This window comes from Protopterus annectens, chromosome 8.part0 (genome assembly GCF_019279795.1).
Source record: "Protopterus annectens isolate FY-2018-M chromosome 8.part0, PAN1.0, whole genome shotgun sequence".
Classification (NCBI taxonomy): domain Eukaryota; kingdom Metazoa; phylum Chordata; order Ceratodontiformes; family Protopteridae; genus Protopterus; species Protopterus annectens.
This window is the reverse complement of record NC_056741.1, coordinates 1,103,719,573-1,103,744,661: the sequence shown is the minus strand read 5'-3', so window position 1 is coordinate 1,103,744,661 and position 25,089 is coordinate 1,103,719,573. Positions and strand designations below refer to the sequence as shown.

Here is a 25,089-nt window from a genome sequence, read left to right as displayed (position 1 = left end):
TCTAAATAGAAATCATCCACAATGTCCAAAACTGCTGGGATGGCAAGTGGTCTAACACAGAGTAAAAGAAACTCTCTAAGCCTTTTCTTTGAATCAGAGTAGTCCTGACCTTCCCAGTGAAAATGTTCCCTCATAGTGTGTAAAGTTTCCCCAAAGGAGTACTCTTCAGGAGGAGAAGCTGAGGGAATAGAGTCCTCAGCATCAGAATCTTCATAAGGAGAGAAGGAATAGTCTTGGTCCTCAGGAGGAGTCTGAAGAAATGGACATTTGCTCACAGGAAGCATAATCTTCCTCTTGTCTAGGCCTTTTGTCAGGAGGGGGCTGTGAACCCCTGATTAAAGAAATCAAATCTTCAGCCATTTTGAGCAACTGTTTCTTAGGCATAGGGCCTTGAACAGGAGACTGGAGTGCAGTCCGTTTAGATTTAGAAGGAGTCTTCGACTTAGAAAATGTTTCAATAGTAAGAGTAGTCGGTCTGAAAAACGCCTTCCGAAACCGATGGCGCTTCTGTAGCACCGACGTCTTTAGAAGCAAAGTCGTCGGAAGGGCCTGAAGTAAAAGGCTGCGTCGGCCTGGTACAGTCCGTCAAAATTTCCGTAGCGGTCTCAGGTTCCAGATCAGCGGTGGTCAGGGGCTGCGTCGGAGCCTCACTGAGGACCGGATCAGCCGTGGCCTTGGAATCTGGCTTAGGCCTGGGCTGTCTGTCCTTATCCCTGCGTTTTTTGTGCACGCCGGTAGTCGGTTGCTCCTTACCCTGCGTTTTTTGTGCACGCCGGTAGTCGGCTGCTCCGACAGCATGGTGTAGTTAAATTTCCTACCGTAGTGTCGTGCGAAATCAAAGCGTCTTTTAATAGTACACTTATTAAACCTAGCACAAAACCGACAAGAAGTGACGTCGTGGTCTGGGCCTAGGCAAGGTATGCAAAAAGAATGAAAATCCTTATGAGGTATTTGCTTCCCACAAGAAATACAATTGTTAACTTTTTCTGACATCGGTCTGAGGCAAGAAAAGTTTCCCCAGCGGGGTACTTAGCTTTATAGAAGACTTTGGTCTGAAATTCGAAAATCTCAGGAGTCGGCCGACCGGCACTAGCGAACTGCTTCTGCTTCGGGCACTGCGAGGCAAGAAAGACTGAAGAAATTGACTTTGGAATTCCGGCCGACTGCGGGACCGCCTGACGACAGGATAACCCTAGTGTGAGGATTGCAGCAGGGTAACACGATGAACATCTGGAAAAGGAATCGAGCTTATAGGGTTTTGTAAAAGTATGTAGAGAGAACCAAGTAGCAGTTTCTAGAATCCAAACCTTTCCAAACAGCCACAGACAAAGCCAAGGCCCAGGTAGAGTGGGCCTTTACCCTGCCTGGAATAAATTCACCATGGTGGGTATAACAAAATGTAATAGTCTTACACAACCATTTGGAAATAGTCTGTTTTGATATATGTCGTCTCTTCTCACCTTCACAAGAAATTAACAATTGTTTTCAAAGAAATCAAGTGCCTACAGAAATTAGGTAGAGTTAACAAGAGCTTGCAATTCAGATACCCTTCTTGCAAAGGTCAGAGTAACCAGCAAAACTGTTTTCCATGTTAACCTCAACTCAGCCAGATTAGCTGGTTCAAATGGAGCGAGTGTTAGCTTCTCTACTACACAAATTCCCCAAGGAGGGGCCACCAATTTTCTTGGAGTCCTCTTATGCAAAACCCCTTTCAAGGGCATTTCATAATAAGACAACCATGAAAAAGGAGGATCCACGAGCAGACATACTGAACTTCCTGTCCGTCCACAAACCTATCAAATCTGCTGGGTGTTGTCTGTACTCATACCATATTGCTAAGGTCTTACATCTCTTTGTTCTCCCTTTTTCAGTCACTTCCTTACTTCTATCAATTTCTCTTCCTTGGCCTTCTCTCTGAATATGACCAGGAACAACAAACTAGGAACCACACAGATGAAACCCATGACTGACAAACAGACACCTGTAGCAGTGCTCAGCAAAAGTAATCCAACAGCCAACTGAAGTCAAATAAATCAACTATGTATTGAACAAATAAAAAAGTTGAGTGCTTTCGTTCTAACATACCAGAACTTCTTCAGAAATGACTAACTCTCATTGACAATAGCTTGAAATAGTAAAACCATAAAATCACGTTCGTGTCTACCAACCAAATAACACACTTTAACACAATAAAATTTACATTTTAAAATGGGGTTGATGGAACAAGTACTCAGCCCTGGATACAGAGTAGCATCTAACCTCAATTGCCACTTAAGTTCACAGGCATCAAGATGTTCAGAAATAATCCAACCCTGAGGTCAAAATTTACTTGTTCTATAATTAAAAATGTAAACACGAGTTGAAAAAGTGGCAATATGCTTATACAATGCGTTTTAAAGAACAATTTTGTGCATTTTGAAGGCCAGTACTTTTTGCAAACCACCGGAGTAGACATGGGGGCAGCTTGTGCCCCTATGTTTGCTTATTATGTAAATAGTGGATTTATTTGACTTTAGTAGGTTGCTGGAATACGTTTGCTGAGCACTGCTACAGGTGTTGGTGTTTGTTTCTCTCTAAATATACCATCAACCTGCTCTTCTTTCACTTTGTACTGCAATTCCTGTTTGTGCTAAACTAATTTACCTTTAAATTTCTCCAAGTATTAAACACCGTCATGTAACGTCTGTCTATTCTTAGCAATGTTTTCAGGTGTCTAATTTGATATAAGTAAACTATTTTTTGTATTATTTTTAAAAAAACTGTAAAATTATTGTTTTTAAAATGTTCTGTAATACTTGGGAGTTTTTCTCCCTGGGCCTGTGCTGAAAATGGGCTCCTACCCAGTCAGACCTTCCTGGTAATCAAATATCAATAAATAAAATTAACCTTGCTATGGGAGAAAGAAAGGCCATAGGACAGTAACTCACACAAATAATGTAAAGCTAGAGAACAACTATCGCTGAATGGGTGCAGGTTATGTTGCTGGCACCAACAAGAAAAACTTTTTTTCATTTACTAAAGCATTATTTTCTAGTTGCAGGCTTTCTTGCCTCCATTAGTTCCTGCTGTACATCCTCAGAAAACAAGTGCCTTAAAATATTTAAGACCCTATCATCCAGCCAGTCAATTAAAGAGGACTGCTGTTGGGGTGTATCAAAACACCCCAGTTCTAGTGCGAGTAGATCCATTCTATGAGAAAACTTGTGCTAATTGTCCCTGGCCTCTTCCAAAAGAAGGGAGAACCACGGTTGCCTGGGCCAGAAGGGAGTCACCACAATGATTCCTCCTGAATCTTCAAAAGTACCCTGGATATTAGTGGAAAAGGTGGAAAGGTATACAGGAACACTCCTGTCCAAAGAAAAGAAAAGGAAACAGTCTCTGAGGCCTTTTTGCATAGAGTCCTGGAACAGAATTTTGCCAGTTGATTGTTGATAGAAGAGGCAAAGAGGTCTACTACAGGAACTCCCCAAAGATGGATAAAATCTTAGCAGAACCCCTGATCTATTTTCCATTTGTGAGGGTCTGTCCTTGTACCGCACAGCTTGTCTGACAGAAAATTGCTCTGACAGATTGGGCTGTGAAGCTATATCCCAGGCTAACATGGCTAGTCTGCAAATGGGTGTAATGAAAGAGCCATACCGATCCAGGGAGTCTCTTAAGAGTTTTCAGCCCTCTTTCCCAGATTGTCCTGCTCTTGCACAGTATTGTCTGCCAGCACTTGGAGGTCCCAGGTACCAAAGATGTTTCAAAGAGTTGAGTGCCTTGATCAGGGCAAGCATCTCCTTGATATTTATGTGCTTGCATTTGTCCTTAGTGTCCCACAACCCCTGCACTTTTATCCCTCCTGATACTGCTTCTCAAGCAAAGTCCGAAGTGCCTGTGGTGACGGACTTCTTTGGAGCAGGGATGGAAAAGTCAAGACCTTGATTTAAGGGCATCTGTTGTCTCCACAGAACATTTCTCTTCTGACAAACTCCAGTAATGGGATCTGAAAAGATAAAAGGGTGTTGATGCTGGGAACAGAGATTTCAGATACCACTGTATCTTTCGCATGTGGAGATTTGTAAAGGGTATAAGAATCAGATGCCATGAGACCCAAAATTGTGAGATATTCCCTTGAAGTGATCAAAGTCTGTGTGGAAAACCTTAGAAATCGATCTGGATAAAGATCTACTTTTTTCCTGTGAAAGAAAAGCTCTTTGAATGGGGGTTAACTAGTTGAAATTCCAGGAACACAATCCTGTGCGAGAGAGTCAAGAAAGACTTTTGAATGTTCTCTTGGAGTCCCAACTTGTGAAAGAGATCTCTTAACCCAAGACAAAGACTCCTGAGATTTTGAAAGACTCTGCAAAGATAAGCAAGTTGGTTAATAAGGAAAAATGTGGCTACCCTGTAGCCTGCAATGTTACAACTGGAGCCGGACACTTTGCGAACACACCTGGTGCAATACATAGCGCAAATAAGGTGGAAAAAGTACAGTTGTGTACCTACCATAAATGTAGATGTTAGAGTGCATTCACTGTTGCAGTCATTACAATTGGGTTATCCTGCTGGCAGACTACTCGCAGTCACCCGAATTCCAAAGTCTTGGTCCGGCGTCGGTTGCTGTCGCCTCTTCCCTGACGTCAGAGCGCCAGGGGTATAAAAGATGAAGCTGACGCCATTTTTTTCAGTTTTTCTTGCCCCAGATGTCAGGTGTCCCCAAAAGGGTAGGCTAAAAAACATTGCTTATAAAAGCATGCACTAAAATAACAATACCTTCATCTACAAGCAAATACACCACATAGGTTGTATAGGATAGAGAAGTACAGATAAGTCCCAGCAAAGAAAGGGTGATGGTGGGTAACCTGGACTGCAACAGTGAATACACTCTAACATCTACATTTATGGTAGGTACACAACTGTACTGCGTTCATCGTGTTTCACTGTTGCAGTCATTACACTTGGGTTGAATCGCAAAACTGAGGTTGGGTGGCTGGGTCTAAATAGAATTAGGAGTAGCTATAAGGCCCTGCAAGACTGCAATGGCAAAGCCTGCTCTGGATTTAGAGTAAAGAGGCAAGTGGTAGTGCTTAGTAAAAGTGTGCACTGAAATCCAAGTTGAAGCCTCCAAAATATCCTTGGTTGGTACTCCTCTGAGGAAGGCTGCTGAGGTGGCTGCTGCCCTGGTGGAATGTGGTCTAATGCCCTGATTTACCATGCTGTGAATAGCAGAAATGAATGCAGTGTCCTATCCATTTTGAAATAGTCTGCTTTGAGATAGCCTTTCCTTGTGATCCTGCAGCATATGTCACTAAAAGTTGCTCAGTCTTTCTGAAAGCTTTAGCTTTGTCCAAGTAGAAGCGTAGCTGTCTGTGTATGTCCAAAGAATGCAGAAGTCTCTCCCCTTTATTCTGCGGGTTTGGGTAAAAAGTAGACAAATGAATGGTTGGGTTAAGAGCCACACTGGACACTACCTTAGGCATAAATGTCAGGTTTGTCCTTAGAGAAACCCTGCCCGGATGGGAGATAACAAAAGGTTCCACAGCCATTAATGCCTGTAACTGAGACTCTTCTTGCTGAAGTTAATGCTAGGAGCAGAGCTGTTTTCCATAAGAATTTTATGTCAGCTGTATTGGCTGGCTCAAAAAGAGGCATTGTGAGTTTTTCCAAGACAAAATTGAGGTCCCATGCAGGTATTGGTGCTCTCCTTGGAGGTCTTATGTTTTTGCCCCCCCCACCCCCACCCGAGGAACTGCCTAAGCAAAGGATAAGAAAAAATAGGTGGGTCTGTATTGTACTGAGCTGAAATGGCAGAGGCATGGATCTTAACTGATGAGAAGGATAGGACTTTGTCCAGCATCTAAGATATTGTAAAATCTGAGGAATATTTGGAACAAGCGTGTCAATTCCTTGTGCCTGGTTCCAAGCAAAGAATCTCTTCCATTTTTCTGCATAAGATTTTCTGGTGCTGGGCCTCCTGGCCTCCAAAATGACATCCATAACCGCTTTAGAGAGAGGTGTATTCTGAATGGTTACAGTATCCTCCATGCAGCTAGATTTAAAGTTCCGAGTTGGCTGTGCAGGATCTGATTGTTCTGTTGGGTCAGTAAATGAGGAATTTGAGGTAATGTCCAGGTTGGGCCTTGGGACAAGCTCCTTAGGATTGGGTACCAGTGTTAGAGTACCTTGGGGAGGAGAGGCAGTGGAGGAAAGGCATATACTGTAAGGTTGTTCCAGCTGAATGACAGGGCATCCACTTTCCATGCTTCTTTTTGTGACAAGTCCTTGTGCATAACCTCTGAAGTTGGCAGTTGTGAGGGGAGGCAAAAAGATCTATGTCTGGGCGTCCCCATTTCCTTGTTATCATGCTGAAGATTTGTGGATCTAGTTTCCACTTGTGAGGGTCCATGAGGTTTCTGCTTAGTTAGTCTGCCAGAGCATTTGTTTTTCCTGGCAGGAATTGTGCCTGCAGGTGTACTTGGTAAGTCAATGCTGTGTTCCACAAAATCATGGCTTGTCTGCAGAGGGGGTAGGAATGTGTGCTCCCCTGCTTATGTACCACATGACTGTGGTGTTGTCCGTCTTTATCAGCAGCTGTCCTGGATGAAGTAGGTCCTTGAAGGCTGTCAGGGCATTTTGTACAGCTAGCATCTCTTTTTGATTGATGTGTAGATGCCTTTAGCTTGGGGGCCATGTGGCCTGAATACATTTTCCTGTCATGTGGGCTCCCCCAGACATAATCTGATGCATCTGTTGTTAGTGTTTGCCTGGCTGTGGGTAAAGTGAATGGCTGTCCCTTGTTGTGGTGACAGGCCTGTGCCCACCATCGAAACTCCTGTTGTAGGCAAGGAATGAGGGTAATTAAGGATTCCAGGCTGTTGCAATGTTGAGTCCAAACACATTTAGGTATCATTGTAGTCTCTTCATATGCAGTCCTGCATATGGAATTAGCAGAATGCAGGAGGCCATGTAGCCCAGAGCCTGCAAAATTTTTCTTGCAGATAACTGGGTCTTTGTTGCCATGTTTTCGAAGTAAGAAGTCAGTTGCCTTTGTTTGTCGGGCGTGAGATAAGCCATCTGGGCAGTTGTATTTAAGCTTGCACCCAGGAATATTACCTCTTGAGAGTGTACTAGTTTTGATTTCTTTTCGTTTACTGTGTACCCTAGGCAAATTAGTAATCGTTTTAGAAATGCCATATGCTTTAGTAGAATGTCTTTGGCCTCTGCTTGAATAAGGCAGTCGTCCAAGTAGGGATATATTTGAATTCCTTTTTGTATGCAAAATGCAATTACTGGTGCCAGGCATTTTGTGAAGACCCTGGGCACAGTAGATAAGCCGAAGGGCAGTGCAGAGAATTGGTAGTGCTTTGAGCCAGCTATGAATCTGAGGAATCTTCTGTAAGATTGTCTGATTGGGACATGCAGGTATGCCTCTTTGAGGTCCAAAGTTACAAGCCAAGCCTTTTTGCCCAGCATGAGCAGAAGCTGCTGCAGTCAACATTTTGAATTTCGCAATGTCCAGAAAAGTATATAGACCGGTCCAGAATCTGTCTCCATGCTTTGTCCTTTCTTGGTACTAAGAAAAGCCTTGTGTAAAATCCTTGTCCCTGCTCTTGTTGTGGCACTGGCTGAATAGCCCCTCATGTCCACGAGGGATGAAACTTGGTTTTGTGCCTCTGCCCATTGATTGTGTGGTAGGGTCTGGCATACCTTTTGCCTTTGGAAGGGTGTGAAAGTGGAACCTGTAGCCCTGAGAGACTATATTTAAAACCCATTTGTCCTGGGTAATCATGTGCCAATTTTGTGAAAAAAGTGCTAGCTTTCCCCCTAAGGGTGCTGCCAAAAGATAAATGCTTGGCATTGGCAGAGGGAAGTCATTGGGACTGTTTCCTATATGGCTGTGATTTGTCTTCTCTGCCTTTGGAGGTGGAAGCACCCCACTGCTTGGGCCTGTATGAGCCCTGGGGCTGTTGTCTGCCTCTAGGGCGTCTGTATCTGCCTCTGTGGCCTGTCTGACATGGGAAAGGACCAATTATTAGCAGGCCAGTTCCTGCTAAATCTGGGTGGCTGCACCTGTAAGAAATCCTTCACTCTCTGCACAGATTTAGCTTTATCCTCTATTTTCTTCAACACCTCTTCTGCATTAACACCAAAGTACCATGCTGTAATGGAGCATCCAATAATTTTGCTTTAACATGATCAGGCAGAGTCTGTTCTTTTAACCAAGCATGCCTTCTAATGACCGAGCCTGTTACAGCGGCCCTGCAAGAGGCCTCAAGTGAATCATAACAACATTGCAAAGTATGTTTTCCCACTTGTTCAACTGCATGCAATAAATCCTGCAATTCCTTGTTCTCAGCACATTCAGAATTTGTCAACATTTTCTGTTTTAACAGAGACATTAAATATTGCTGATATTTAAGCATATGAAACTGACAATTTAAAGCTCTTACAGCCAAGGTAGCAGAAATGTAAACTTTTCCCCCCATCTTTCCAGTGCCCTAGAATCTCTATCTGAGGGGACAAGTTTTTTTGCAGTAGCAGCTTTGACCCCTTTAGGACCTTGTGAAATAGTTTCTGGGTCAGCAGCAGGGTTTTTATATAGAAATTTATGAGAATCTGGAACCCTGTAGTATCTGTCTGGCTTAACAGGTGCAGGAGGTAGAGTCGGGAGACAGGCCGGACTCTGAACAAGAGGAATAGCAAGAGGTCTGTGCTGAGGAAGTAAAAGAAAGTCTCTGAGCCTTTTCTTAGAATCTAAATAATCTTGGCTCTCCCAGTAGAAATGCTCCCTCATGGTATGCAAGGTTTCCCCAAATGAATAATCTCAAGAGGAGAAGCTGAAGGAATAGATTCTTCAGCATCAGAATCTTCATAGGGAGAAATAGAGTATCCCTGTTCTGAAGAGGAGTCAGAGGAAATGGAAACCTGATCAGAGGAATTATATTCAGTGTCTTGCCTAGGCCTCTTATCAGGAGGGGGATGGGAGCCCCTGATCAAAGTAAATAGGTCTTCGGCCATTTTGAGCATCTGTTTCTTAGGCATGGAAGTCTGTCCTGGAGAATGCTGTACTTGTTTTCTTGTCTTTAAAACTGCTTTAGTCTTTGTCTTTGATGCTGAAGTTGGCTTGATATAAAGCTGTGTAGGTCTGAAAACACCCTCAGAAGCCGATGCCTGCTCAGCGGCTCCCGACCCATCTGAGGGATTAGTTTCCAAAGGCCCAATACCTTGAGTATCCAGAGGCCTAGCTGTCTCCATGTGGGAGACAGAGGCGGCCTGTGCCTCTGAGGTAGCGGTTGACAGGGGCTGCGAAAGCGCCTCACTGAGAACCGGCGACTGGCCTAGAAGAGGCTTAGTCTTTTTTGGACCTCGGATGCCTGCCCTTTTCTTTTTCCTTGTGCTTTTTATGAACTCTGGTCGTCGGCTGTTCTGACGGCATCATCTAGTTAAACCTTCAGCCAAAGTAATGAAAAGCAAAATCGTACCGATGCTTAATAGTGCAGTTAAATCTAGCACAAAACAGACAACTAGCAACATCGTGGTCAGGGCCTAGGCAAGGAATACAGTAAGAGTGAAAATCCTTATGAGGTATGAAATACAATTGTTAATTTTTTCTGACATCTGTCTGGAGCAAGAAAAAAAAGTTTCCCCAATGGGGTACTTAGCTTTATTGAAGGCTTCCAATCTGAAATTCAGTTTCAAAAATCTCAGGAGTCGTCCGACCGGCACTTGCGAACTGCTTTTGCTTCGGGCACCGTGCGGCAAGAAAGACTGAAGAAAATGGCGTCGGCTGCATCTTTTATACCCCTGGCGCACTGACAATAGGGAAGAGGCAACAGCAACTGACGCCGGACCAAGACTTTGGAATTCGGGTCGACTGCGGGTAGCCTGCCAGCAGGATAGCCCAAGTGTAATGACCGCAACAGTGAAACACGATGAACATCTGATAATGTGATGAAGGCACGCAAAACCTTGAAAGACACCTGAAGACTGGATGAAGAAAAATGTGATAACCTTAAGTCTAGTGTTACCGAGAAACTTTGAGGAAGAAGAGGCAAGATGTTGGGAAAAATACATCATTCTGAATTAGGGCACTATCACAAACAGTTTAGGACAGAAAGATCCAGAAATAGCCTCCAAGCATTTTCTTTTTTTGACACCAAGAACATACTTGAATATAACCCTTTCCCCACCTGAGAAGGAGAATCTGGTCCTATCACTTCTTGGTATAGCATGGGATGAACAGGAAAAAAAAGAAAGAGTCTGATTTGCAGGATAAGGAATCCCCCCCCCCAAAAAAAAGGAATTTCCTCCCACTGCCATTTGTAACTCTGCTGACTTGAGTTTCAGAACCCATTTGTCTGACACAATCTGTTGTCAAAGAGAAAAATGGGGATTCAGACTTTTTGGAAGAGAACCAGGGTGGGAGGGGTACACAAGGTCTCTTGAAGTCATTCAGAATTGTTGAACTGTCCATGGTTTTGAAAGGTTCTTTTTGGAATCCCTTTACCACTTCTTAAAACATCTGTTTATTTGAATTCTGTTGAGACTGTTTATTCCACTTGTTGCCAAAATTGGATAAGGAGAAAGAAAATCCCTTGGACAAGCTGGAAAAGGGAGATGAAAAATGGATTCTCTGGATCAGCATGCCCTTTTCATCACACTTTCTGATCACCTCTGTAGCAGACGGGCTAAACACCAAATCTCCAAGAGGGGAGGTTCTGAGAATGCAGTCAAACAAACCTTGTAAAACAGTACCAGTGCCCATAACCTTGGGAGAAGTATGAACAGAGAGATGCACACACTACAAATAATGGAGTAGTGACCTGTGCAACAGAAGAAACTAAGTTTTATAAAGCAGATTTTCTCCATAAGAAGAAACTGCAGATAAAACATTCCTCATACTTTCACAATATGTCAAAACAAACAACATATAAGCTCGACAATTTAAAATTCTAAAAATCAAAGCTGCAAAAGTATAAATGTTTTCCTCATACCCATCAATAAATTCTCCTACCCTTATTAGAAAGACTAGCACTGGAATTAAGTAACTGCTTAGCTGCAGAGGAGTCAATTAAGGCTATAGCTGTTAGGTCAGGTTTGGGAATAGTGTATAAACATTTAAAAGACTAACGAACCTATACAACATCAAACATACATGCACAGAGATTCCTGGATTTTGTAAATAAACTCCCTGGATCAGATAAGTCAATACACAAACCAGGGGTGCAACTATACTGGATCTGGTCCTCACTAATATGGGAGAGTGCTGCACAATCCCTACAGTAAAGCCTTCCCTGGTAAGGTCAGACCACAAAATGGTCTCCTTTGAAGTAAAAATAAAACCTGGAACCCCAGCTAAACAGGGAATATTCAGGAACTATTCTAAGGCTAACCTTCTGCTATTAAGTGAGAATCTGGCAAAATTTCAAGCCCCTATAAACTCTGAGAACACTTCTGCATATGCAGAACTGTTCACAGAAACCCTGTATAAGCATGTTAATAGCTGCACAGAGGCAGATATACCCACAAGGAAGATGTACAGAACTAACAAAAAAAAAAAAAACCCACCCTGGCGGAATCACAAAAATCAATTGGATGATTAACAGGAGGAAGAAAATCATGGCAAAAATTAGGAGGTGCAGCACCCAGCAGGATAAAAGCACTCATTAAACTAAAACAACTCAGAGGACAAATAAAGTCTACCAAAGCCAAATTTGAGGTAAGTTTGGCCTTCCAGGCCAAGGACAACCATAAAGCATTCTTTAGCTATGTCCAGGCCAAGGACAACCATAAAGCATTCTTTAGCTATGTCCACAACCTCAAAGGCAATACACAATTGTGTGCAGATCTCATTGTAGAGTCACCTGTACTGAGCCAGGAGATGTAGCAAACCTCCTTGCTGATAAATTCAGCTCCAACTTTACTCCTCTCTCCCCCTCAACCTTCCCTCATGAAATATCATCAAATATAACTACCCTACTATCACTAGGGAACAGGCCCTTAATGCTCTCTCTAAGACCAAGAACACTGCATCAGTGGGCCCAGACAATATCCCAGGATGCCTTCTAAATAACATGTAACATGACCTATCAGGGCCTCTGTAATTACTATTTAATTGTAGCCTCCAAACAGGCTTCATGCCTCATTAATGGAGAAAGGCGACAGTCATCCCTCTGCTTAAAGGTGGGCCATCTACAGACCCTGGAAACTATAGACTCATAAAAGTCTCACTAGTCTTACTTGTAAAGCCATGGAAAGAATTACCATGGAGATTAACAGATATATTAAACCTCTAGATACTGGACCCAACCCAGTTTGGTTTCAAGGGCAGATCATGCCTACTCAACCTGGTGGACTTTGTTGAGGTGGTCACCAAAGCAATGGATGAGGGCAAAATCGTTCACATTGCCTACTTTGACCTGGACAAGAAGCAATGGATGAGGGCAAAATCGTTCACATTGCCTACTTTGACCTGGCCAAGGCATATGACAGAATACCCCACTTGGGCATTGCTGACAAACTCAAGAGGTTAGGTACAAGTCACCCGGTGGATAGCCAACTGGCTCACAGACAGGATCCAGGAAGTTAGAATTGGTGTCCACCTCTACAAAAAGGCCAGTCACAAGTGGAGCCCCTCAGAGATCAGTCCTTGGACTGTACCTTTTTGGCATTTACTGGTCAGAAGTCAAGGCCAATGTCAGTGATCTCTGGCTGACTACATTTGCAGAGGATTGCAAATTAGGAGTGGTCATAGAATCTCACACTGACACAAATGTTCTCTAGGAGGGCTGATACAGACCAACAACTGGTGTCAGAGTCGTGCACTAAAACTAAATGCCAAGAAATGCAGAATAGTATCCTTTAGGAAGTCATCCATCCCTGGTAACTATCATACTGACAACACACCCCTTAGAGTTGATCCAGTAGTCAGGGACTTAGGGACACACAGATAGCAATCTAGCCTTTGATCATCACGTGTCTACAGTGGTGAGGAAATCATTCTATGTTGCTCAACTTATAAACAAAGGTATGGCATCTAAGTCCAAGGAAGTCATTGTTTCACTGTATTTGGCATTCATCAGACCTATCATTGAGTACAATGCCCCCTTTGGTATGTACCTAACCAGGCATATCCAACAACTGGAACGTCCAGAGGTTCCTCAATAAAAGAATACAGGACATAAGTAACATGCCCTTTGCAGTCACACAGCCCCATCCTTGTATTCTGTCTCCTACAGGCTTTTGAGGGGAGATCTATACCTGGCATACAGGCCACTGTTAGACCCCACTCTGATGGACCTCCTGCATATCCACAAAACAAACAGTACCAGAATTACCCGTTCCAAAGACTTGAACCTCGCCTGCGATATAAATAGGTATGCATCCCAGAGATGACTACGTCTATGGAACAGACTCCCCATCCAAGTGAAGCAGAGTTCCTCCCTACTCCAATTCAAGTGCAACTTGGGCAACAGGATGGGAAACGGGAAATTCATCCCTGATTTGGCACCTATGTCTCTGATGCAAACAGATAACCTGTAAATAGTGCATCTCCCAGGCTCATGCTTACACTTATCAAGGGTATTATAACTTGTCAGAGATTTGCATGCATGGTTAGGCTTAAAAAAGCTCTTGTGGTAGTTAGCCTAGTAAATACCTATGAACCTATGAATGTCATACAGCTTATCTGCCTTTTTATGGACAGCTGGCCGACTATCAGGAAAACTGCAGGCAGTAAGACGCACATCCTCTAAAGCAGACCGCTCAAGAGGAATGGGTATAGGTTCTAGAAAATCCTTCTGTAACAACTCAACAGTACTTTTTGAAAACACTGGGGCATTGTATCAATAGTCTCACAGAAATAGAACCACCCACAGAAAATCAGAAACTGAGCTCTCCTCAGAGTCTGAATCAGAAATCTGAGGACAAAACCCTGAATCCATCCCTGTAGCTTCCTGTTCAGATACAGAATCTTGAATCTCTTCAGGAAAAGACACATACCTTTTTCTCTTACCGGAAACTACTCTACAAGAAGGATCAACAGCCCAAATTAAACCTTGAGCCAGTCCCAATAAACTTCTCTATCCAAAGAAATATGAGGAGGAGAAGATACACTTTTGGTTTCCCATTTCTTTTTAACAGGAAAACTGGGGCCAACCATTTTACTAATGGCAGCTGCTGCTTCCCTAGGGAAGGGCACAGCATTCTGACGTAACATGGAAATTTTCCCTATTCTGTCTTCCAGAACCAACAAGAGTGGCTCTCCCTTGCCTAACGAGGGGATTCCACAGCTGCGGAGGACATTGGTAACCCTCAAGTCCATAGTGGCAGTAGGTGCCACACCAGATGGATTCAGGGTAAAACATGAATGGTCTGAGATGGAACAAATGGCCACAACAGAGTCACCCACTTGCAGCTGAGGCAAATTGGTAGCCTGGTGTGGTGGCAAAAGCTGCATGATTAGCTTTTTTTTGTTGTGGCTAGAAGACAGACAGACCATGGGACTGACTATCTCTTCCAATGTCAAGATGGTGCCTCTTTCCCTGCGAAGATAAGCAGCAAATGCCAGCAAAACTACCAGTACACAGTAAAAAGCATTTTCAAACACTATGGCAATCACAAATGAAACATTAAACACAACTTCTCCACAGAAAATGTTTCCCATTACTTTAAACTACTTTAAAACTGACAGAAAAAAACGAGTGCTCCGTTTAAAAATATGTTACACTCTCGAGACAGTCCTTTAAAATACAACACTCCTAGCTTTAAAATAACTTTCCTGAAGAGGACAGTATTCAAACATTAGTAAATATACGAAAGTGGATGTCTTTTTCCCCAAAAGGAACTTATCTGCCCAGCAAAGGAAAGCACATGCAAACTGTCGATTCTCAAAAGCCTCAAATGAGCGTCCCTTCTGTGGTAGCAAAGCTCTGAAGGGCTTTTCCCCCAAACTTGTCTTAGTCAGCTCATTTCGAGCTGCTTGACAATTTTGGGACATGGAAGCTGCCCTGAAATTTTGGAAGCTGGCTGGCTGTTACATCCTTGGCAGGATATAACACACAGTTAAGGCTACTGCAGCAGTGATCAATAAGCACACACAACCATATGCTGCACTCTAGGAAAAGAATGTAGGTAGTCATCCAGGTAAGGGTAGAACTTAGGATCTTGGAGATGGAAGGCTGTCATAAAGTACAGTTGTGAATACTCTGGTTTCCAGCAAGCCAAAAACAAATGCAGAGAACTGATAATGAAGATTTACCAGCATGAACGCAGATACGGATGAGATCTAAAGTTATATAGGCATGATCCTTGCCCAGCAGAGGTGAAAGCTAAAAGTTACCTAACATCTTATACTCATGAATGTCCGCTTGTTAGTTGAGGTAAGATAAATCCAACAGACTGGAATGTCCAGATAAGTGTTGAGGATAGAACAGGCGAAAAAAAATATCTAGGCCCTCTTCTTGATACATCAGAAAATAGAATGGCCCAAAATTTCCTGCCCAGAGCTGATACAGGGTGAGCCTGAAATGCAAGGCGGAATTGGAAGAAATTTGCTGCCTTTGAAAGGGGCAATGTATGGACTATTCTGGCATAACCGTGATTACGATATCCAAACTCATAAAACCTTGAGCGATTAAATCCCAAAGGAGGCTGGCAGAGAGGAAATCTGCAGGTTTCTTTGAAAAGAGACAGGAAATCTTCCCAAGGCTGAAAGGCAGGTGTAACAGAGTGCTTACTTAAGGGACTGACCCTCTCCTTTGTACGAGAAGGACGAGCAGGGACACTCCCAATCTAGACCTCAGAGAACCCTTGTCTGTAACCTAAGAACCGCCTAGACCCCCTCCCTAGGCTCGCCCACAATCATAAGAGACCAATGTCCATCCAAGGGAAATGCCAATTTCTACTAAATCCTCTCGGTAGGCTGCCAATGCAAAAAAAACTTAACCACATTGCACCTGCAACAGATTTCCAGTTTGTATCAAAAAAATCCCTTCCCCTGCTTTAACATGTACAACAGACTTACACACAAAATCCTGTGGCAAATCCTGTTCACAGAAGTCTTCCAAGCTGATCCTCAAATTCTGCCTAGCATGACAGATCCTCAACCAGGCATGCACCAGAACGAGGAGGCCTGTACAGCACCAGGCCTGCCTTGCAAAGGCACATTGCCAAGAATATCACCCCACATGAACTAAATCCAGCAATCATTACATATGAAATACCTTCCGCCCTTATATCCACATGAAAACTTCCACCAAATGAAAGGAGATAATTTTACGTGTTTAAGCAACGAAACTGACAATTTTTGGTTCCTCATGGACCTAGTGGAAGAAGTCATTGCTTTGCTTCCCCATCTATTCAAAGCCCTTGCCTCTTTATCAGAAGAACCGGTTTTTAACCACAGAGGCCTCACACCTTTAGGTTCCCCTTAAAACAGTTCCGGTCCTGCTAAAGGACTTCTAAGATACTTAGGAGCCTCAGGGCACCCTATAGTACTCTATCAGGTTTTTAAGGGAGCAGGAGGTGTAAAGCAGCTCACAAATCAGGAGGGCCTCTGCACAGGCATCTTCCATTCAACACAATGGGTATAGCTAAGTACTTTCCTATGCCTATTCAGGGAATTTCAATAATTTTCCCCTGGAACCAGTTGTAGAGCCTTCCCATTTAAAGTGCTCGAATCCTCATGGAGAGTCTAGGAAAATGAGGAATTGAGTATCAGAGAAGAGAAGAGAGAACAATCCAGGTCTCCACATACATCAATATCAGATGTCTGTGGAAAAGTCTGAACCAGAAGTTGAAGTCTCCCACCTTACACTGTTGTAAATAATCCTATCATCGTCAGCCCCAGTCTCTTATAATCATCAGATATCACTCTTTCTTTCATAATAAAATCTTCTTCTTGAGCCAGCATATGTTTCTGAAGCTAGAACTCCAGTGCTAGGAGCTAGGAAGAGCCCTCACCAAAAAAAAAGCACCTCTCTCAAAGAAGATTTTGCTGAAAGAGGGAGAGGCTCTAACTCCCTTTGGGAAGAGAGGACCCCTCAGCCTGGCCTACCCCCTGAGCCTGGCCTACTTCCCTGAGAGAGACAGTCTGTTCCACTCCTGAGAAAGCCCTGAGACTCCAAAGAAACTCCTGCTGGACTCTCTAAACCCACTGGAAAACCTTCCTAAGGGCCCGGCTGCCGGTTCCGGTTCCCTAGGCCTGTTTTGTTTTGTCCCTTATGCCTCTGGATCGGCGGAGCATCAGCCTTGGGCATCATTGGGCATTTTGGGTCCTGCTTCCCAAACACTCAACTCACCTAACCTTCTCTAACCTTCTCTGTTGTTAAACCTTAATCTGTAGCACGCATCCAAACAACAACAACGCCAAGTCAACAACGTCGTGCAAGGTAGGGTAACACAATAGCAATTCCTCCCTGGTAGGTAGAAATACAGTTATTCACTTTTCTGACATCACTTAAATACTGAAGGCAGAAAATAAAAAGGCAAAAAAACAAGTAATTACCCCTAACGGGTACTAGGTCAACTCTGATTCCGACTTGGAATTTCATTTCAGAACCAAGCAGAAACCCAACAAAACACCTTCTGCACATTCTGCCGCAAACTATAAAGAAGACTAAAAGATATATGGTCGGTCATGCGCGCCTGACCCCTGACGCGCAGGTGAAGTCTAATGCCTTCGGCGGCGCCAACTAGCCATATATATACGGGCGGATACTGGATGGACGCTGAGGACCCCCCATAGTTAGGACTGCAGCAATGTGGAACGAAGAACATCTGCAGATGTGCAGTGTCTTGAACTGAAAATTACTGGCTCTTACTTGGTAATGAAGACATTGCCTGGACTCCTTGGAAATCTTAATGTGCAGGTATGTGCCCTGAAGGTACAAAAAAAGACACCCAGTCTCATTCATTCAAGCAAGCAAGGATGATGGACTGTAGTGTTACCATCCAAAAGGGGTATTCAGCAATATACTGCTTTAGTATGCTCAAACTGAGAATTTCTCCCTGGGCATATGCTAAAAATTGGCTCCGTGCCAGTCGGACTTTCCAGGTGAACAAATGTTAAATACTAAGATTGAGGTCTTTTCCCTTTTTTGGCAAAAAAACAGAACCCTGAATAAGGGCATTGTTCTTTCTGACTGGGTAGGAATTACTGGATGGCTCTTTATTTGCAGGAGGCTCGCTAATTTTGATAGAGCTCCTTGATGGGGTGGAACATTGGGAGGGGAAAAGAAAGGAAAGCAGTCTGGGGACAAGAAAGGAAGGAACAGAACAGCATCTGGATACTATAGCCCTTATCCACCTGTTGTGTACATGTGATGACATCACATGCTAAAAATAGGATGTATGCAAACCTTCAATGACTCCTGAAAGGCAGAGATAGCCACAAGTTCATGGATTCATGAGCTGAAGGAAAGACTACGGTGCTCAAGGTTATTCTGCTGAAACCCATCCTATCTGGGGTGCATGGCCATCATTAGTTACTTTGTCCTCTGTGGTGTTTCCCAGTACTTCTAAAGTTGTTCTGTTTGGTTGATGGCACGGTAACCATAACTAGCAACAGCTCTGCTCCAGTCTGGAAAATGAGTGCTGTGCCCCCCCACCCCCCCTCCACGATTCTTCCAGAATTTGATCTGGATGATATTCACTTGCAATCATGGAGTGCTGTGGATCCACAACACGTGTGCACATACAGCTGAAAGCCATCACTCTTACATTAGCCAATCAAGCTCTAATGATGTCAGTAACACTGCCGTCACCACCACCTGTTATCTGCGAAGATGATCCATGAAGCTCCTGGTCTCCACCAGAGGTCCCCACACCACCACCAGTAGGACAGTTGGCCATCAGTCGCTTCACCTTATCTGGTCAGCCCTACTGCTGGCTTGAGTCTGTTCCTGAACTTGGGTTGGTGGCAAAGCAAACTCTAGGCCGCCAACTCTCCAAACAATTTTAGGCACCTGCTGTGCTCATCTTGGGTTGGTGGTGGTGGTGGTGGGGTGGAGAACCATAGCACCACACTTGCATTTTTTTAAATACATAATGTAACACCTGTTTCTTCTCAATCACAGTAACAGTTGAAGACAAATAAGGAAGAGGAAGACTGCCTCAGAAAAATGAGTTATGCCTAGAAAATACATCTGAGAAGAAATGAGAATGGAATGACCTGTTCTAAAGACAGCTAGAGTAAGTGAAGGAGCCAATGACCATTCTGAAGGAGTACAATTTCAAACTGAAGCTGAAGGGATCTGATGATTCTTGGCCACTAAGAAGAGAGGCTAATGTGCCCTTTGAGTGTTTTGTGAACTGGGTTGACTAATACCTGCTTATCTTAGACCTACATGTGATAAAGATGAAACTTCCAATGACAGATCCTGAGGTTTTGCCATCTAGTCAGAATCTCAGATTTAATCTTGGAAGTAAGCAAATGCACAGCATCTTCAGGAACAGAAGCACAGGAATAGAAAAGAACAAAGAAAAAGGCAAAAGAAGGTCATATGATCTTGTTAATGGAGGATCTAAAGAGCACATAAGACTGGAGTGGTGAAAAGAATATCACCACCACCATCTGGTTCATGTTCCCCACCAAAGCAAAGGATGATGTATCCCAGTGGTGCAATTTCTGAGTCAGGAATATGGTGCAAGCAAAGTTTCAGAAACAGCCAAGACAGCAATGCAAATTAGCAAGAGACACTTTTTTTTAAATAACGGTTTTACTGCTGTCACAGAAACAAAGCAACAACAAAACACATATCCAAATGTGCACAAATTTCTTTTCATTAACATTAAGCTTAAACATATTCAGCCATCTACAGAGTTAACTTCTAAAAATCATCTCTCTTATTCCAATGATGCAAAAACGGTTCCCAAGACAAACAAATCCACATTCTTATTTTAAGACATTCCACCCAAATTTCTCCTTACCAATTACAATTCATTACTTGTTATATTCATGCTATCATTACTGGGCAATGACTCACAAACAACTGTAATGAATTATGGATAAGTAAAACAACCTCTTTGGAAGTGGAGCTTCTTATTAATATTGTGGTTTCACTACTACATAATCACATATTAATTTTCAATGTGAAATGTTCCACCTGCAAAAACTAGTTGACACCTTCTCATTCTAGAATTTAGCATGGAAATTTAGTAATCTATACACTAATTTAGATAAGGAGGCATTGTAGTTTCAGTCTTTCATGATACGTCATGGATTTTCATCTTGGAGAGAAAGATCAGAAGGCCATCTATAAAAAAACTACAATACCTTTTGCATCAATAATTTGGTAAGAAGGTTATATCCAACTCCAAAGACTTGTTACTTTTACTTGCTTCAGATGATAACCAATACATTTAAAGGGCACTAACCAAACTTCAACTGATAGCATAGGTACTGATGAGTTTTACCTACCACCCATCCAAGTGAAACAAAATACTTTTACCCAAGAAAATTTGACTGAGGTGCTATCAAGGAAAATGAGTTATGGATGACAGTACCAATAAGGACATTCTGAAAAGACATCATCTACAATGTCTAGAACAGGAGGAATAGCAAGAGGTCTGTGCTGAGGAAGTAAAAGAAAGTCTCTGAGCCTTTTCTTAGAATCTGAATAATCTTGGCTCTCCCAGTGGAAATGCTCCCTCATGGTATGCAAGGTTTCCCCAAATGAATAATCCTCAGGAGGAGAAGCTGAAGAAATAGATTCTTCAGCATCAGAATCCTCATAGGGAGGAATAGAGTATCCCTGTTCTGAAGAGGAGTCAGAGGAAATGGAAACCTGATCAGAGGAATCATATTCAGTGTCTTGCCTAGGCCCTATTATCAGGAGGGGGATGGGAGCCTCTGATCTAAGTAATTAGGTCTTCGGCCATTTTGAGCATCTATTTCTTAGGCATGGAAGTCTGTCCTGGAGCATGCTGTACTTGTTTTCTTGTCTTTAAAACTGCTTTAGTCTTTGATGCTGAAGTTGACTTGATATAAAGCTGTGTAGGTCTGAAAACACCATCAGAAGCCGATGCCTGCTCAGTGGCTCCGGACCCATCTGAGGGATTACTTTCCGAAGGCCCAACACCTTGAGTATCCAGAGGCCTAGCTGTCTCCACATGGGAGTCTGAGGCGGCTTGTGGCTCTGAGGTAGCGGGTGTCAGAGGCTGCAAAAGCTCCTCACTGAGAACCGGCCGGCCTAGAAGAGACTTTGTCGGTTTTGGACCTCGGATGCCTGGCCTTTTCTTTTTCCTTGTGCTTTTTATGAACTCCGGTCGTCAGCTGTTCCGACGGCATTATCTAGTTAAACCTTCTGCCAAAGTAATGAAAAGCAAAATCGTACTGACGCTTAATAGTGCATTGGTTAAATATAGCACGTCGTGGTCAGGGCCTAGGCAAGGAATACAGTAAGAGTGAAAATCCTTATGAGGTATTTGCTTCCCACAAGAAATACAATTGTTAACTTTCTGACATCGGTCTGGAGCAAGAAAAAAAAAAGTTTCCCCAACGGGGTACTTAGCTTTACTGAAGACTGTGGATCTGAAATTCAGTTTCGAAAATCTCAGGAGTCGGCCGACCGGCACTTGCTAACTGCTTTTGCTTCGGGCACCGCACGGCAAGAAAGACTGAAGAAAATGGCGTCGGCTGCATCTTTTATACCCCTGGTGCACTGACATCAGGGAAGAGGTGACAGCAACCGACGCCAGACAAAGACTTTGGAATTCAGGCCGACTGTGGGTAGCCTGCCAGCAGGATAACCCAAGTGTAATGACTGCAACAGTGAAACACGAACATCTGATAATGTGATGAAGACACGCAAAACCTTGAGACACACCTGAAGTCTGGTTGAAGAATGTGATAATCTTAAGTCTAGTGTTACCGAGAAACTTTGTGGAAGAAGAGGCAAGATGTTGGGAAAAATACATCATTCTGAATTAGGGCACTATCACAAACAGTTTAGGACAGAAAGATCCAGAAATAGCCTCCAAGCATTTTCTTTTTTTTGACACTAAGAACATACTTGAATAAAACCCTTTCCCCACCTGAGAAGGAGAATCTGGTCCTATCACTCCCTTGGTATAGCATGTGATGAACAACAGGAAGAAATGAAAGAGTCTAATCTTACATTCCCAAGACAAACAAATCCACATTCTTATTTTAAGACATTCCACCCAAATTTCTCCTTTCCAATTACAATTCATTACTTGTTGTATTCATGCTATCATTACTGGGCAATGACTTGCAAACAACTATAACGAATTATGGATAAGTAAAACAACCTCTTTGGAAGTGGAGCTTATTATTAATATTGTGGTTTCACTACTACATAATCACATATTAATTTTCAATGTGAAATGTTCCACATGCAAGAACTAGTTGACACCTTCTCATTCTAAAATTTAGCATGGAAATTTAGTAATCTATACACTAATTTAGATAATGAGGCATTGTAGTTTCAGTCTTTCATGATACGTCATGAATTTTCAGCTTAGCGAAAAAGATCAGAAGGCCATCCTTAAAATAAACTACAATACGTTTTGCATCAATAATTTGGTAAGAAGATTATATCCAACTCCAAAGACTTGTTACTTTTACTTGCTTCAGATGATAACCGATACATTTAAAGGGCACTAACCAAACTCCAACTGATAGCACAGGTACTGATGAGTTTTACCTACCACCCATCCAAGTGAAACAAAATACTTTTACCCAAGAAAATTTGACTGAGGTGCTATCAAGGAAAATGAATTATGGATGACAGTACCAATAAGGACATTCTTTCACTACTTACAAACTTATTTTGTACTCTTGTTTTGTCATTTTTGTTGTTGAAGCATATATCATTATGTGTTTTCTAGAGTTCTTATTGTCGCACTTTGTCAATTTCCTTGGTCATTCATGGTATAAAAAACCTTGGGGGAACAATAGCCATCAATGAATGTTGGCATGTCACTGAAGAGTTTATTTTATTTCTGTAAACAGTGCTCCTTCAAAATGATGTTGGACTTTTTTTTTTTAACCAGACAGTCCCACTAACTTAAAAATTAAGTGCCTTGAATCTACTGACATGATTTGCTCCCTCTGACACCACTCAGTTTTTGTTTAAAACTCCCACACAGAGCTTTATAATCATTCATTAAAGACCAGGGCACAAATTAGACATCAGATATGTCATGATGTTTGCATTACTTATCCAGAATACAGTTATACATACCTGTGCTAAATAGGCACCAAAGCCAGTGGCTATTGATGGAGACTCATATGCAACACCCAGCTTGTCAACGTACCCTAGGAAACTAAAATAAATAAATAAAAATAATCAGCTTTTACAATACTTAATATACATAGTGCCAAAAGGAACACAAATAAATAAATCCCCTGTGCTTCATTTAAACTGTGGACAAAGTTAATTGCTGCACCCTTACTGCAAATGGAAATGCATACTGGCAAACATAAGCAGACTTCACATTCTCTTTTAAAGTCAGACAAGTTAAAGGAAAGAACACAGACAACAGGCAGCCATGTGCCTTGCTCCATGCATAGTGACATGTCAACAGTAGTATATTTTGATCATTTTAAGGATACCCATACATAGTGCAAACACATCTTTATATACTGAACACAAAATTGCCACCTTACTCATATACTAGCCCTAACCATATCTATAACCCACTTATAAGAAGGCTGAACTACAGTTGTTAGTAATAAGCAAAGCCAATGAATTCAGCACCTGCTGCAGGTCTGCAAATGTTGTGGCAAAGGAAAAGTATAGGTGTGTAAGTAAATCTACCACAACTGTAATGTTCAAATAGGTCACTGTTGCAGTAGCTAGCCTAAGCTATATGAGTTACATCTTGCCAAGGATATGACATCTGGACAGAAGTCAAAACTATGGAGCACCTTATAAGAGTCCTAACCACTGAAGGGCTTGAGAACAGCATTATAAAATCAGTGGTTAGGGAGCCAAACCTTCAATGCTTTCTTGCCTAAGAGGAACAGAGAGAGAGAGAGAGAGATGTTAGTCCAGTCTTTTAGCTATATGCTAGAACAAAAGGATACATAAAATATCCACATCCTGTCAAAAAAACATAAAACAAGAAGAGGATGGAGGAAGGGTGTCCTTACTGCAACAATGTAGTAGGTGCTCAAACAGATCATTAAGTTTACTTACACAACTGTACTATGTTTGTCATTAGATAACTGTAGCAATAGCCTAAGCTATAAGGCCAGATTATCAGAGCTTAGAAAAGAAGGGCAGAGGAAGGAGTGTTAGAGTCCAGGAACTCCTGGATAATAGTCTTAGCAAATTGCTCTGGACCTAGAGAAGGAATCTAGTTTGTACTACTTCACTAAATAATAGACATGAGAATTTCCATATGTTATCTCTTTCAGAAAATACAAAACAATACAAAATCTGTTATTCTGGCAACATTCTAAGTATATAAGAGCAATATTTAGTGTGCCATTGATTTTGTGTCTTTGTTCTGATTCTTGTGATAAGATTGACAAGAGTTGAAATATTTTTTTTTAATCACAGTCATGTGACTTGTACACAGCTGCGTTATTCTAATAGCTGGGCAGGAATGACAGCCGTTTGTGGTTGAAAGTAACTTACAATCTGGTCATATGCACACTAACCATCTAATCTTGCGGAACTAATGAGCATTTATGTGACAGAAGTTAGAATACTTACAGTCATTGTTTATGGGAAATAAAGATGAAATTGCATAGCTCTCAAATGTCCCTGATTTCACAGAATGCTCAATTCTACACCAGGTTTTTGGTATGTTCCACATAAAATTAGCGATTTCTGGAAAGTCATCAAGAACTATAGTGATTAAATAGTGATAAACATTTGTGTTTTACACTTCAAGGCAGATTTAAATCAACAAGACAAATCAGTCTCTGATTATGGGACTTTGTCCCTCATATTTTTTTTGCCCCCCCCATCTGATTCTTGCACTAAAGTTTTGAGAGGTATTTTTAAATAACAATTAGATAAGGTGTACACAACAAAGTGGCTGTAACCGTTGGGGAGAGGGGGTCTGGTCAGATAAAAGTAACTTACCCTCTTGTTTGTTCAGTTTAAACAGTTGGACTTTGCATGACTG

At 42.3% G+C, this 25,089-nt stretch overlaps 1 protein-coding gene across 1 annotated transcript in view; it reads right to left on the bottom strand.

Moving 5' to 3' along the window:
• The window catches only part of PSMB4 (proteasome 20S subunit beta 4), a 414,203-nt gene that overhangs the window by 350,355 nt on the left and 38,759 nt on the right, over positions 1 to 25,089 (bottom strand). Inside the window, exon 3 of the mRNA XM_044079370.1 lies at positions 23,193 to 23,274. Within this exon, the coding sequence (XP_043935305.1) occupies positions 23,193 to 23,274 (82 nt within the window). The remainder of the gene's footprint in view (positions 1 to 23,192; positions 23,275 to 25,089) is intronic.